Here is a 16467-nt window from a genome sequence, read left to right on the forward strand (position 1 = left end):
CAAGGAGGTTTTCCTACAAAACCAGCAGGAGCTCCACATCTGTGAGACGACACCTCCGCGGAAAAGAACAGACTGAAGAGAGATCCCATGTGGACGTGTGGATAGTGGCATGCTGGGCATGCTCAGTGTGCCAGTCAAAATTTCTAGAAACTTTAATAAAACGTTTTCCGTGCTAGGCTGCATCTGATGATGTCACCCATGTGAAGGACTAACGTGCTGCTTGTCCTAAGAGAACTCCAGGGACTGGGTGGGTGAGAGGTTGCTCTTTTTGGAGTTCACCACCCATCCCCATCATTTTTAGGCATATTTCCGCCATTGTGGTCTGTATGTTCTCCTGGGAGGATTTTGTCTGAATGAGCCAATCGTCTAAGTAGGGATGTACCAGTACCCCCTATTTGTGAAGGGCCACTGCTAACACCACCATCATCATCTTGGTGAAGGTTCTTGGTGTGATTGTGATTCCGAAGGAAAGGGCCTGGAACTGGAAAGGTTTGCCTAGCACACAAAACCTCAATAACTTTTGATAGGAGTTTCTCATTGGAATGTGAAAATATGCTTCCGTCGAGTCGAGGGAAGACAAACTCTCCTTATTTTATCACCACTATCGCTGATTGTAGGGTCTCCACTTGAAAATGTGGGACCCTGGCACACCTGTTGGCTCCTTTGTGGTCCAGTATTGGATGGAATGACCCATAATCAGCTTGGAATCTACCTACCTCTTTGGATCCTGCCAAGTATTTGTGACCTGGCTTGGCCACTACTGGAAACAGGATACTGGGCTTGAAGGACCCCGGGTTTGCCCCAGTATGACAAGCCTTATGTTCTTATCCTTTTTGGGACACACAAAGTAAATGGAATAAGTCCCTAAGTCTTGCTCTGGAGCGAGTAATGGTACTATTGCTTGTAGTTCCTGTAACCTGCTTAATGTGGCCTCTACAGCCTCCTTCTTTGAGGAGGCAGTGCAAAGGGGCACTATGAAAGCTTGCGGCATATATCTAGTGCCAAGCGGTCTGTAGTAACTTGGGTTCACTCCGTGTAAAACTGGATGTAAGTGTGCATCTACTGGGGGTAATCCCAGAAGGACCCACTTATTGTCACTTGAGGGGTCAACTGGTCCCTGCTTGGGCGGGGGTGCTTCTCAGTCTTTTGGCTCCCCAAAAGGGCTGGGTTCTTAATTTCCTATATCACTGTGATCCTGAGCCACCCATTCTGTATTTTCGGTAGCCCCTGAAGTGATACCATCTGAGGACCCTAAAGCTTGCTCATGGCTTGTCATCTGCTAGCCTTGCGGCTTTCAACTCCCCTATGTCTTTTACAACCTTCTCCAGCTCTTCTTCAAAAAAAGAGTCCCACTTTAACGGGTAATTTCGCAAGACGGGACCTCGACGCTTCATCTGCTGACCAATTCTTAATCTATAATAGTCTCTTAACTGCTACATCTGAGGCTAAAGCCCGCAAAGAATTTTAAGAAGGTTGTAGAGGAAATCTGCGATAAAGACTACTACGAATTTGATTCAAGCAGCGTCTTCCAAGTCCGGTAGCTACTGTACCCACCCTCACAAGTGTTCTGGCTACATAACCCTACAAACGGAGGCCTGAAAGGCCGTCACATTGGACATGAACACTTGTCTCATTATTGTCTCAGTTTTCCTATCCTGGTGGTCCTTCAATGATGTGCCCCTTTCACTGGGATCATGATCTTGCAGGTTACTACACAGACCGATGCATCCACCCTTGGAATTCTCAGGAGGGCATCCTTGGTTTCCTATGGCAGCAAGTATAATTTTCCCTAATGAATTGGCCCCTCTTAAAGGACCCTGGGGTGTCTCCTATTTTTCCATTATTTCCTTTAAGGCTGAACATAGTGGAAAGGTCCTGAATGGCTTGCGCCTGCCCCGCAGGATAGCATCCCCCTCTACTGGATGCTTCTCCTCCTTAGTGTCACCAATCCTAAGGGCTGCCAGCATATCCGTGATTAGCACCAGTAGTTCTCGCTTCTGGACGAGACATGCTACTGAGGCATCCCTGCCCTCAGAAGACCATTCCCCTTCTTGTTTGTCCGATTGCCCTGAATCTGGTCTACCAGGGGAGCCCCCATCAGATTCCAGGGTGGGGGTTTTGCTAGGTGGCTCTGAACGCCCCCCCTGGTTCCTCTTTTTATGAGGGTTTGAGGGGGTCTGACCCATTCATCCTGTTTGTGTGTGTGGGGGGGGGGGGGGGCGGGGAGCCTCGGCCCCTGATTTGCCTGTATTGCCTCAAACGTCTGATCCATCAGAAGAATGAATTCTGTCAAGAGGGTCCCTGGAGAGCCTCTAGGTCCTGGTTCTGGTAGGGCACCTGCCTTACTCTGCTTGCTTGCTGCTGAATCTATTGAGGAATACACCTGAGACTTCCAAGCCTCTTGGGATCCTGGAGTTACCTTCCTCTCTGGCATCCATGTCCTTTATCTGGAGGCTGCCAGACTCTTCCTGTCGTGTCCGTCCCCCCCCCCCAGAGAGGGGGTATATGCAGGCCTACCTCCTGCATTTCTTCCGAATCACAAAGAGGACAGATGGAGCCAGCCACCATAGGGAAACTCTTGATTCTACAGGCAGGGCATCTTCTTCCCCTATTCATATTTCAGAGTCCTTCCTGCTTCTTATGTGGAAAGGTCCAAACATTGGGAACCCCTGCCAGTTATGCCTCAGCCACAGCAGCTGATCCTCCAAAAAGTGGCTTAAGTGGTCGCCTGCTGGAGCACAGCCGACCGAGATGAAGGTTGTTGTGGGAGCATAGACTGCCAAGAGAGGCAGCCATCTGCAGAGGACCAGCCTAGCCCAATCCCAATGATGCATCCGATCCACCTTGCACTTGTCCACATTAAATTTCATCTGCCATTTGGATGCCCAATCTTCCAGTCTTGCAAGGTCCTCCTGCAATGTATCACAGTCTGCTTGTGATTTAACTACTCTGAATAATTTTGTATCATCCGCAAATTTGATAACCTCACTCGTCGTATTCCTTTCCAGATCATTTATATATATATATATTGAAAAGCACCGGTCCAAGTACAGATCCCTGAGGCACACCACTATTTATCCTTTTCCACTGAGAAAATTGACCATTTAATCCTACTCTCTGTTTCCTGTCTTTTAACCAGTTTGTAATACACGAAAGGACATCACCTCCTATCCCATGACTTTTTAGTTTTCGTAGAAGCCTCTCATGAGGGACTTTGTCAAACGCCTTCTGAAAATCCAAATACACTACATCTACTGGTTCACCTTTATCCACATGTTTATTAACCCCTTCAAAAAAAATGAAGCAGATTTGTTAGGCAAGACTTCCCTTGGGTAAATCCATGTTGACTGTATCCCATTAAATCATGTCTTTCTAAATGCTCTACGATTTTGATCTTGAGAATAGTTTCCACTATTTTTCCTGGCACTGAAGTAGGGCTCACTGGTCTATAGTTACCCGAATCGCCCGTGGAGCCTTTTTTAAATATTGGGGTTACATTGGCCACCCTCTAGTCTTCAGATACAATGGATGATTTTAATGATAGGTTACAAATTTTAACTAATAGATCAGAAATTAAATTTTTTAGTTCCTTCAGAACCCTAGGATGCATACCATCTGGTCCAGGTGATTTGCTACTCGTTAGTTTGTCAATCTGGCCTACTACATCTTCCAGGTTCACAGTGATTTCGTTCAGTTCGTCTGACTCATCATCCCTGAAAACCATCTCCGGAACTGGCATCTCCCCAACATCCTCATTAGTAAACACGGAGGCAAAGAATTCATTTAGTCTTTCTGCAATGGCCTTTCCTCCAGGGTATACATATTAGATCTTTAAGTTAGTCCCCATATGCTTTATGATGAAGACTGCTGATCCTGCTACAGTCACTTCTCTTTTACCAGTGAAGCAGACTGGAATTCAAACTACAGAAGGGCCAGATACTAGATGTGTGTAATATGAATATGAGGCCTGTGCTTCATTGTACTCATCACAAGCTAGAAATGTAGACACAGAAACATAGAAATGATGGCAGAAAAAGACCAAACGGCCCATCCAGTCTGCCCAGCAAGCTTTCACACTTTTTTTTTCTCTCACATACTTATGTTTCTCTTGGCTCTTAGTAACCTTTTTTATTCTATTTCCCTTCCACCCCCGCCATTAATGTAGAGAGCAGTGTTGGAACTGCATCTAAGTGAAATAGCTTAATAAGTTAAGGGTATTAACCACCGCAAGAAGCAAGCTACACCCATGCTTATCTGTTTATCCCGACTATGTAATTCAGTCCTTGTTGATTGTTGCCTGAATATAGATCCACCTTTATTCATTCCCCCCTGCTGCTGAAGCAGAGAGCCATGCTGGCTATGTATTGAAAGTGAAGTATCAGTCTTGCTCCCCTGTCGTTGAAGCAGAGAGTTATGCTGGCTGTGCATTGAAAGTGAAGTACCAGTCTTGCTCCCCTGCCGTTGAAGCAGAGAGCTTTGCTGGATATGCATTGAAAGTGAAGTATCATGCATTGAAAGTGAAGTATCAGCTTATTTGGTTTGGGATAGCAACTTCCATAACAAGCAAGCTACTCCCTGCTTTTTTGTGAATGCAAATCCTTTTTTCCACATTTCCTCATTGCCGCTGAAGCTTAGAGCAATGTTGGAGTCACATTAACCATGTGTATGTTTATTGAATATGGGTATTATCACCAGGTAGTAGCCATCGTTCCTGTGAGTCACCCACTCTTCATTCAGATCCTCTAGACTTTATGGCTCCACTCAGGCACGTGTGCATGCTTCTCTGAGATTTAAAGGGGCTGCAGCGGGAAAAGCCCTGTGGCCCTTACAGATGACGTCATTGCCTCGTCCTGCCTGCAGCCCTATAAAAGGGCTCTTCCTCAGTTCCTTGGGGCCGTCACAAGGGAGTTCAAGGTCGTCCATGGTGTGTTCCCCTTCAAGGTCTTCCGTAGTCTTCACTCTGTTTGGATGGTCTTCATGCTCCTTGTTGGAAGTTCCTGATCCTCTTGTTCCTGTTCTAGTTGTGGTGCCTGGCTTTCTTGTCCCTTTGGAGCTCCATCATGTTGCCTATTCTGTGTTCCTGGTCTCTTGTTGGTTCTTCATCCAGTCTTCTAAATCTTCTTCTCATCTGACTCTTCAATCAGGCTCCTGATGTTCCGGTCTTTGTTCCAAGGTCAGCCTTCTGGATTCTCTCTCACCTTTCCTCCAGGCACGCCAGCATCGTGGTCCGTGATCAGCCACGGGCAGCCTTGTAGGGCACTTCCTGGCACAGGGCCTGTTTCCAAGTCCGTCTTCACTGGACCAAGTCCACCCTTGTTTAGAGTCCCAAGTTTCAAGTTCCAAGCTCCAAGTCGAGTCTCGTGTTTCTGTTTCTGTTCCTAGTTCCAAGCTCGTGGAGCTTGTTCAGCCAGTAGATAATCTTGTTCCTCGCTCCAAGCCTTGCTCCTTGTTCAAAGTGATGTTCTGACTCCTGTCTTCCTCTGAGTCTCAGTCCTGAACCTGTCCCGCTCCCCGCATGGTCCGCGACAGGTTGTTCAGGCCGCGCAGTGGGACAGCATAGTCCGCAACCAGCCCACGGAGGGCTGTGTAGGATGCGCTGAGGTGCAGTGCCCTGGGAATCTGTACTCCTCCTGTACCTGACTCCTCATCTCAATTGCAAGACTTCTGAGCCTTTGTCCATGTCATGCTGTGGCCTGTCCTCTGCCTTCGTCTGTCCTTACGCACAAGCCGTTCCCAAGCGGCAGGTCCGAAAGGAGTATCGACTGGCCAGAGGGTTACCCCAAGACAAGCATTGCGTTGTTGGGTCTCACTCTGTGTGTTCAAACTCAGCAGATGTTCAAGTGTGCTACGTTCCAAGTTCGCCTCCCACAGTGCCTTCCTTGGAGTCTCGCCCTGGGGTTGCGCCGTGGTCCAACGACTCACTTTCCTCAAACAAGCGACTGCATTCCCCGCGTTCACAACAGTGTCACATTATTAGTTAATGCTTTTTCCACTAAAAACATCTATTCGAGAATGTTGAGATTACTTACCTGATAATCTCGTTTTCCTTAGTGTAGACAGATGGACTCAAAACAAGTGGGTATAGTGTGCTCGTGCTAGCAGTTGGAGACGGATCTGACGTCAGCACGGGTACATATACCCCCACAGGAAGTGAAGCACTTCAGTAATCTTCCTTGCAAAAGCTGTTATGGATATATGTGTACTGACGATCAATGAAATAGTGAAAACAGGATTCCCCTGACCGATTGATAGGAGCTGGAGACCGCCAGCATTCCCAACCGGAAGGCGTCGACACCTGGCAGGGTGGATGCACTCATGTAAGAAGTGAGAAGGCTTCCCTTGAATCGGTGAAACCAATGTATACAGGCAGCTGGGCGGGATGCTGAGTCCATCTGTCTACACTAAGGAAAACGAGATTATCAGGTAAGTAATCTCACCATTTCCTGTCGTGTAGCAGATGGACTCAGAACAAGTGGGATGTACAAAAGCTTTACTCCCGGACTGGGCGGGAGGCTGCCTGAGGACCGTGTAAGACCGCCCTCGCAAATGCTGTGTCCTCCCTGGCCTGGACATCCAGACGGTAAAACCTGGAGAAGGTATGGAGGGAGGACCATGTCGCCGCTTTACATATTTCTGCAGGCGACAGCATCCTAGATTCCGCCCAAGACGCTGCTTGGGCTCTGGTAGAATGAGCCTTGACTTGTAGAGGCGATGACTTCCCGGCCTCTACGTAGGCCGCTCTGATGACTTCTTTAATCCAGCGGGCGATGGTGGGCCGAGAGGCCGCTTCTCCTTGTTTCTTCCCGCTGTGAAGGACGAACAGATGGTCAGTCTTTCGTACTGTTTCTGTCATTTCCAGATATCTGGGCAGCAATCTGCCGATGTCGAGATGGCGTAGCAAACGCCCTTCTTCAGATTTCTTCAAACCTGCCATGGTTGACAAGGATATGGTCTGGTTGAGGTGAAATTGTGAGACTACCTTAGGCAAGAAAGATGGAACCGTGCGAAGATGGATAGCCTCAGGAGTGATTCTGAGAAAAGGATCACGGCAAGACAGTGCTTGTAGCTCTGAGATGCGGCGTGCTGAACATACAGCTAGGAAGAAACCATCTTCAAAGTGAGAGAACTGAGAGACAGGCCCCGAAGGGGTCTGAAGGTGGATCCCGCGAGGAAATCCAAAACTATGTTGAGGTTCCACAAAGGCACTGGCCACTTCAGTGGTGGACGAATGTGCTTGACTCCTTTCAGGAAGCGAGAAACATCTGGATGCGTGGCAATGGTCTTGCCATCCCTCCTGGGACCATAGCAAGACAGCGCAGCCACCTGAACCTTGATGGAGCTGAGGGAGAGACCCTTCTGAAGTCCATCCTGCAGGAAATCCAAACCAATAGAAAGTAGATTGGAAACACGCTCAGCGAGCGTACAGGCTCTCCAAACTGCTTTGAAGACGGAAATTACTGAAGTGCTTCACTTCCTGTGGGGGTATATGTACCCGTGCTGATGTCAGATCCATCTCCAACTGCTAGCACGAGCACACTATACCCACTTGTTCTGAGTCCATCTGGCTACACGACAGGAAATAGGAATTGTGTGGATAAGAATAGAAAGTATAATTCTTAATATCTGGATTATGAAGTCTCCAAATATCTATAAGATCCCATTTTTTCGTCAAAGTTTTAAGTTTATTTCTATTCCTTGTTGAACCCCGTCCGCTATTGGTCGAATTATCTGAAGCTGGAAAACAATGATATTTATTTCTGTCCGTGGGTTTTTTGAAAATAGTAAAAAAGAATTGACCTGACCTGACAGACGGACAGAAATACGCTGTTGAGTTATTCAAGTTGCCATCCGCGCAATTTGGTTGAGAGCATTCATTATGGACAGTTTCTGCGGCTTAGGAGACTTTGCTCCACGGTTGCAGAGTTTAAAGAAAGATCTAAAGAAATGGGGCCGCGGTTCTTAGATAGAGGGTATCCGGAAAGGGTTGTTAGACGAGCTCTGAAGCGGGCTCGCTGGAATAACAGGGAGCTCTTATTGAATCCTCAGAAAAGAACCGTGCCCAATAGAATGACATGTGTATTACTGTTTTCTGAAGGGATACAAGGGGTGACTCAAAGTATTGGAAAGAATTGGCGTATTCTGCAAGTGTATCCAGTGTTTAAGGATCCCCCGATGGTGGCTTATAAACGGGGTAGTAACATTAAGGACATGGTGGTGTATTCCTCCTTTCATGAGCTGACAGGAAAAAATGAAAATGAGGAGGTGGGTCATTTTCCACGTCAGGAGTGTTCTGTGTGTGTGGTAGTGCATTCAAACTGTGATATTCCGAATGAAAAATTAAAAGGATATGTCCCACATGTGCGGACAAATTGTGCCACTTCACGAGTAGTGTATGTTATCTGGTGCACTTGCAAATTACTGTATGTGGGCAAAACTATGAGGAAGTTAAAAACACGGCTCATAGAACATAAGAGTGCATTGAAATGTCTGAGGATGGAAGCCCCTCTAGTACAACACTGTACAGAGCAGGGCCATGGCTTTGAAGATCTAAGATGCACAATATTGGAAGTTGTAAAAGAGGATCAGCGGGGTGGGAATGTTAATCTCAAACTGTTGCAGAAGGAGCAAAAATGGATTTTTAAGTTAGGCACGGTTCATCCGGAGGGACTAAACAAAGAAGTGGATTGGTCAGTCTTTCTGGAGATTTGATTGGATGAGAGAGCAGGAACTTGCCTGGTTTAAAAGCAGTGGTTTCTGGGAGTTTTGGAGACAAGTGCCATTTTTGAAGCAGTGCTGGGGCAAGGAGCTGGTTGCGGCCATTTCTGAAAGTAAGTCACGTAGCTAGAGCCATAAAATGTTGAAAAATGTTTGACAAATAACTTTGATAAGTGAGAATGAATGTGTTTTCATATTCAGGAGAGATCCCCTGAAGAAGGCGGGTGTTGCCGCTGAAACATCGATGTCGGGAGTGTGTATATAACAGCGGCACTGTGAACTGAATGAACAGCGTAAAGAACTGAGATAAGCATTTAAATATTTTTGACAAAAACTGAGAATTTGAAAAATCTTTTGAGGAGAGCACTTAGGTGTGGGTAAAGTTTAAATGTTGCACGAGAGATAGGTTTTTAATAGTGAATCACGTGATGGGGTTTTTAAAATAATAAACTGGGAAAGAGTAAATGAGGTGACTTTGTGTGCCATATACACGATACTGGTTGTAGCCCTGTAAGGGCAAGAGCCAGGCGACTGTGAAGGCACAATCATTCTGATACAATTTCCCCAAAAAATATTTGTGTGTTAGCAAGGGTAAAATATAATTCCTCCTTTTTGGAGCAGTGTTTTGAGTGGAAGGTTTGTTATACATGTGCTGAGTGGTTTTTTTTTCAGGTTTTGTATTTTACAATGTGCCTGGTAGTAAAGAAGTTTGTTTTTGTATTACTGAGATAGCACCAGAATCAGAATATCTTTTTTATATAGCAAGTTGTATTTGAAATATCCTAGTTCTGCTCTGCATCCATTGTTTGGGGACTGGGGGGTGGGGGTGAGGGGTCAGGCTTCTGTGGATGTAAAGTATATGTTTACACTTAGCTCCGTGATGGTCGAATGTTCAGTGTGTCACACCTGTAAGCATTATCTGCCAGGTATCCCAATATAAAAAAAAGGTCAAGAACCACTGCTCTAGAATAAGCTCATTAAAGAGGTATCCCTCTGTCTCCATCAGCCATGGAAGAAGGAAATCCCATATGTAATGTCTGGTCTAGCAGGATAAGGAAAACTCTTTTAAGAGCTAAATCAGCAAATAAAGAAAAATAATTGACAAAAGCACAAATACAATGGGGAATACAAAGAATTACTTCAGCTATTACATATGGAAATTGATATCTGCAACAGCTAGTACATAGGAGATTGATATCTGCAACACAGGACAGTGGACTATGGACAAAATGTTTCACAGCCTTCATAGAAACAAAATGGTAAAACAGAACTAGAAATGGTTACACATCTCATCACTGAGTATGATATGCTGATGTCAGAAGCTTGTATACAAGAAAGGCACAATAAGGTGACATGGCTCATCCATTGGAACCTGTGTAAACATGAACATTGCTGTACCAGAAAAACAGCGGGATCATGATCCTGACAGAATATCAGAGAATGAAAAAGTTGTGATCATCTGGGACATTCCAAATCCAACAGATAAAAAGCTCAATGCTAGAAAATCAGATATAGTGGCAAAGGAGAAAATCAGGAGAACAATACTACTAATATAAATCTCTGTACAACATATGGAGAAAGCAAAGATCTTCAAGTACTAAGAAATGCAATCAGAGACAAGAAATGTGGCAGAATAATATAGAAATAATCCAAATTGTAGTGGGCACCACTGGTCTGATTAAAAACAACTTCTGGGCACACCTTGATATGTTGCCTGTATATATTACATCCTAAGAACTCCAGATGGAGGCTCTTTATTTAGGACATTTCCAGATTGCCTTCCTAGTTTTTCTAGGTTGCCCAAACTGGTATATACAAGGCAAGTATTAAAAAGAGCACTAACAGTAAATGAGAGAATGAGATCATACCAGCAAACCCTGCCTTAGAAATGAGGTTCATTCCTGTCATGGTGTGCACAACACTAACCCATTTGGAGACAATGCTCTCAGAGAGATAGAATGATATAAACACCCCACCCACTCAATAAATAAGGAATATGCAGAGGAATCTACATTTATTTTATTTATTTAAAACAGTTTTATATACCGTTGCACGGACGGATCCATCTCAGCGGTTTACAATTAATCATAGTGTTTAAAATAGATGGAAAACAGAAAAATTACAATTATTATATTATAAATATATATCTAAATATCTAAATTTTAAAACTATTAATTACACAGTAAAAGTAAAAAGTAAAAGCAGTAAAAATGTAAAAGTTAAAAAACCTTATTAAAAAATATCGGCTCCTGTGCTTATTTCTCATCTGCATATGCTTGCTGGAACAGCCTTGTTTTTAGTCCTTTCCTTTTCCAACTTTTACACAGTGGAAGAACCTTGGTAGCTCCATTGTATTCCTCAGTTTAAACACAAATGAAACAAATAACATGGGACCAACTACAATGTTTTAACAACCAACATGCAGTTATGTATCAGTCACATTTGGACAGCATGACAGAACAACTCGGCTACTTCCTGTGCCTCTGATAGGCAGCAACATGAGCTCTCAACAAGACCATACGAGATCACAACAAATGAATAGGCAGAACAGCCAACATAAGTATAGTATGAAGTGTACTTTGAAGGTGTGCTGATTACTCATCTACAGAAGACTGCCACAGGTCTGGGAAGGCTGACTTGGCTTGGGAGATGCTCTTGATGCCAGAAATTCACACCCATCCAGATACATTTGAAGGATTTTCCATACTAGTACAAATTTTACAACTAAAAGATCTGTTCAAGTTAACTACTGCTTCAGGGAAAATAAAATTAAGTATTATTTCTGGCTAAAATGTAATTTAAAAAAACCTCTGCAGAGCTCAGCTGCTGGAATTTTAATTTTTCTACATTTATGAAATTAGTGACCCCATTAAACCTGAGTGCCAAATAATGCGCAGTGGTCTTGGATTTAATTTTTAAGTGTTTAGGAAGAGGCAAGTTTACTTTAGATTAAAACCAGAAGCATGTATCATGGTTTTCTGCTAGCAAGGTTTGTTTCTCACCAAGGGCTGCAAACAGGTCTAGTTTTTCAGGGTATCCACAATGAATAGTCATCAGATACATTTGCATCTAGAACAAGGTCAAAGAACAAGACTAATTTGCATAGCTTGGTTAACCTGAAAAATCATCTCTCTTTGCTGCCCTTGAGGACCAAAGCTGAGATCTACCTACTGCATCCAATTGCAACTCACACTGAATTCAGATTTGAAAAGACAAGTAGTTAAATCCAAATTCAGAAATCCAATTAAGAGTCTTGAATAGTGAAGACTCTCTGGAATTTCTAAATTACTTAATTAGCCACAATCACTGGCAGAGGGGGGTGTGTGTGTGAGAGAGAGAGAGAGAGGAGAGAAACTCCAACACCAGGTTACACAAGTACTGTCAGCTGCTCACACAAAATAGCTTGATGACTGAGGACATGTGTATAAGAGTTGTGTGTTATCATCTTAGTCCCTTGGAGGTGATGTAACAGAGCAGTACTATAATGTCACCAGGGATGGGGTTATCTCCTAACGGCAAGAATTTTGAATGCAGAATGATAGCTTTATTTTCTGGGGCACTGTGTGTATTAAAGATTTATGTGCACTTAATAGAAGGTACATGCCTGGAAGAAGTTAGAATGCACAAGCTGCAGGATGATTTTTCAATCTGGGATATTACATCTATATCTTTGTCTGTGTAGGGCCAATTCAACTGGTTTCACATTTTTGCCAGTGCGGTTGGCTGCATTATGGAATTTGCACCCACATTCTTGCAGTCAATTTATTAAGGATACTGCTGGTGTTACCCTTTGCTGTGGTTTTATCAATTTAATCTCTGAAGATTAGAGCACTGTTGAAAGCAACACCAGAGTGACCTTCAGTACAGTACAGGGCAAATGTATGCAGTTTGGGAGCTTTGTACCAGCTGTTTAAAAAGTGCTTAACATTTCAGTTTGTAAGAAGGATTGTACTGACAAATATTTAGTAGGGATGTGCAATCGGGGAGAATTTGTTGTTCAGGTTAGCAGGGGGAGGGAGGGGCACATTTATTTAAAAAAAACAAAAAAACCCAAACCCACCCCAACCCTTCAAATTTAGTTAATTCTGACCCCCACCAAAACTTGCCTAAAGTCCCTGGTGGTCCAGCAGGGGTCCCGGGAGCGATCTCCCGCTCTCGGGCCATCGGCTGCCAATAAACAAAATGGCACCAGTAGCCCTTTGCCCTTACCATGTGACAGGGGCTACCGGTGCCATTGGTCGGCCCCTGTCACATGGTAGGAGCAATGGACAGCCTGCACCATCTTAGAAAATGGCAGGGGGAGGGCAGTGGGGGTTGTAAATAACTAAAATTGAAGGGGGGGGGGGGGTTTCGGTGAAAATTGCAGAGAAAATAAAAGCTACCCATTGGAAAACAAAGTTTTCCACAGGTTGCCCGATCCTAAGCTCGAACCGGCACGAAGCCCACCCCTAATATTTAGTGGGTATGTATGCAGCCTGGTTTCTTTCCAGTACTTGCTGATTGTGCTAAGTGCCCAGCCTGGATCATAGTTGCACTAAATCAGTGGATCTCTGCCCCAGAGGTCTTACAATCTAAGCAGCCTATTTACTAAAGGTTTTCTCCCACTGTGTATCTATGGGGAAAATGCTTAGTAAACAGAGCCCTAAATTTGTACTTCAGTAGTGGAGAATGACTTGACTTAGCCAAAATCACATAAGAACATAAGAAAATGCCATACTGGGTCAGACCAAGGGTCCATCAAGCCCAGCATCCTGTTTCCAACAGTGGCCAATCCAGGCCATAAGAACCTGGCAAGTACCCAAAAACTAAGTCTATTCCATGTAACCATTGCTAATGGCAGTGGCTATTCTCTAAGTGAACTTAATAGCAGGTAATGGACTTCTCCTCCAAGAACTTATCCAATCCTTTTTTAAACACAGCTATATTAACTGCACTAACCACATCCTCTGGCAACAAATTCCAGAGTTTAATTGTGCGTTGAGTAAAAAAGAACTTTCTCCGATTAGTTTTAAATGTGCCACATGCTAACTTCATGGAGTGCCCCCTAGTCTTTCTACTATCCGAAAGAGTAAATAACCGATTCACATCTACCCGTTCTAGACCTCTCATGATTTTAAACACCTCTATCATATCCCCCCTCAGTCGTCTCTTCCCCAAGCTGAAAAGTCCTAACCTCTTTAGTCTTTCCTCATAGGGGAGTTGTTCCATTCCCCTTATCATTTTGGTAGCCCTTCTCTGTACCTTCTCCATTGCAGTTATATCTTTTTTGAGATGCGGCGACCAGAATTGTACACAGTATTCAAGGTGCTGTCTCACCATGGAGCGATACAGAGGCATTATGACATTTTCCGTTTTATTCACCATTCCCTTTCTAATAATTCTCAACATTCTGTTTGCTTTTTTGACTGCTGCAGCACACTGTACCGACGATTTCAATGTGTTATCCACTATGACAGCTAGATCTCTTTCTTGGGTTGTAGCACCTAATATGGAACCCAACATTGTGTAATTATAGCAGGGGTTATTTTTCCCTATATGCATCACCTTGCACTTATCCACATTAAATTTCATCTGCTATTTGGATGCCCAATTTTCCAGTCTCACAAGGTCTTCCTGCAATTTATCACAATCTGCTTGTGATTTAACTACTCTGAACAATTTTGTGTCATCTGCAAATTTTTATTTATTTTTATTTATTTATTTTATTTAGCAGTTTTTTATACCGACCCTCATAGTAGATAACCATATCGGATCGGTTTACATTTTAACAAAGGGTAAAACTGAGGTAACAGTTCTGGTAAATAATAGATAACAAAGGAAAAGGAATAAGTCAAAGTTACAATCAACAAGGTATGGAAAACTTGGAGGCTTAAGGACAAGCTGGAAGGAAGATAGAGGCAGGAAGAATAAATATAACATTTGATTATCTCACTTGTCGTATTTCTTTCCAGATCATTTATAAATATATTGAAAAGTAAGGGTTCCAGTACAGATCCCTGAGGCACTCCACTGTCCACTCCCTTCCACTGAGAAAATTGCCCATTTAATCCTACTCTCTGTTTCCTGTCTTTTAGCCAGTTTGCAATCCACGAAAGGACATCGCCACCTATCCCATGACTTTTTACTTTTCCTAGAAGCCTCTCATGAGGAACTTTGTCAAACGCCTTCTGAAAATCCAAGTATACTATATCTACCGGTTCACCTTTATCCACATGTTTATTAACTCCTTCAAAAAAGTGAAGCAGGTTTGTGAGGCAAGACTTGCCCTGGGTAAAGCCATGCTGACTTTGTTCCATTAAACCATGGGGCCTACAGCTGTGGCCCCATGGCAGCCAGGACTGCAGCACCTACCTGGCACTGATTTACAATATGACAAGATGGATCCAGTGGCTATGACTGTAGTAGGATGGATTTATGAAGGGGCAGCCTGCCTAATTGTTAGAGCAATGGGCTGAGAATCAGGGAAATCAGGGCCCAAATCCCACTTCTCCTACTAGCATGCCTTGTTATCTTGGGCAAGTCATTTCACCCTCCACTGCCTCAGGTACAAACAGATTATAAACCCTTCAAAATAGGGAAATACCTACAGTACCTGAATATCTCACCTTGGACTTAGATTTGGAAAGGTGAGTAATTAAACCTTATTCCATGACCAAGAGTTGCCTCCTGGCTCTACATCATAAGGATTTTCCAAAGAAGATCAGAACTACAATTCCAAGAATGCAATGGGACAAAACCTGGACTAGATCAGCCTGTTGCTTATGTCAGAGAGTCTAGTGGCAACCCTAGTGATGATGAAGAAGCTGAAGGAAAGGTGCACCCCCCCTCTCCCTCTATCTTAAATTAAAATGCTATCGAGGACAAGACATCAACCGTGGATGGTTCTCCCGGAGTAGAGCCTTTGGAGTTGGGAAAGTGAGGGGGAATCCTGAGGCACGCATTAGAGGGATCTCCAGGGTTACCTGCTGCTGCTCCTGCTCCGAAATCTTCTGCTTCAGCTTCTTGAACATCCTGTGAGAGGTTCGTACTGCGCTCCTCTGCTCGCGGAAGGCGCACGCCGGTGACACTTCTCACAGAGGGCTCCGCCACGGCCGCTTCCGCCTACCCAGCAGCCCCCAACCCACCAGCCACCCGAGCATTCAATCCGCACAATGCGCAGCTGCAGCCAACGTGGATGACGGATCCAGGATCTGTACGGGTCGGAAGCAGGTACAAGCGGCGCACGCGCACAATATGTTCCATAATCCAAGCTACCACCTACTTCCACCCTGTCGTCTGCGCACGCGCCCGTGAGCTCGCGCTGTCGAAACTTATCCCTAAGGAACTGCCGCTCCGTCATAATAGTGACTGTCACTGCAGCAGGTGATTTCCAGCGCTGTGAGTCAAGCGTACTAAGTATTTTTCCCCATTGACACAAAACCTGTCTAGTACCTTTTTTTTTTTTTTTTTTTACCAACTACACAATCAAATACACCTTTAACCATTGTTTTCTAGATCCAAACTTACTTTCTGGAATATGTCAGGTACACTATTTCTCCATATACATAATACATAAAGGATGGATTTAGTATTGCACACCAGATGATATAAATTGTTTCAAAACAAAAACAACCTATGGGTGTGTTTTTAAGGTTTACTGTGAAACTTTCTGCCCTTTAGGTTTGCAGGGTGTGTGGTTGATTGGCCAGAAGAGCAGGAACCCTGCAAGCAGCAGCAAATCTTTGCTAAAGACTGAAGGCTCACAACACAGAA

At 44.2% G+C, this 16467-nt stretch overlaps 1 protein-coding gene across 4 annotated transcripts in view; it reads right to left on the reverse strand.

Annotated features, from left to right (window-relative positions):
- Positions 1-15903, reverse strand: part of GOLGA4 (golgin A4) — a 456386-nt gene extending 440483 nt beyond the window's left edge. For 3 of the 4 annotated variants that reach the window (XM_029589811.1, XM_029589810.1, XM_029589808.1), the window contains exon 1: positions 15678-15902. In XM_029589811.1, coding sequence (XP_029445671.1) covers positions 15678-15725 — 48 coding nt within the window. In that variant the 5' untranslated portion in view covers positions 15726-15902. Of the gene's footprint in view, positions 1-15677 lie in introns of all 4 variants that reach the window. The other variant, XM_029589809.1, reaches the window with a different exon arrangement.
- Positions 15904-16467: the final 564 nt, after the last annotated feature.

The sequence above is a fragment of the Rhinatrema bivittatum genome, chromosome 2, assembly GCF_901001135.1.
Source record: "Rhinatrema bivittatum chromosome 2, aRhiBiv1.1, whole genome shotgun sequence".
Classification (NCBI taxonomy): Eukaryota; Metazoa; Chordata; class Amphibia; order Gymnophiona; family Rhinatrematidae; genus Rhinatrema; species Rhinatrema bivittatum.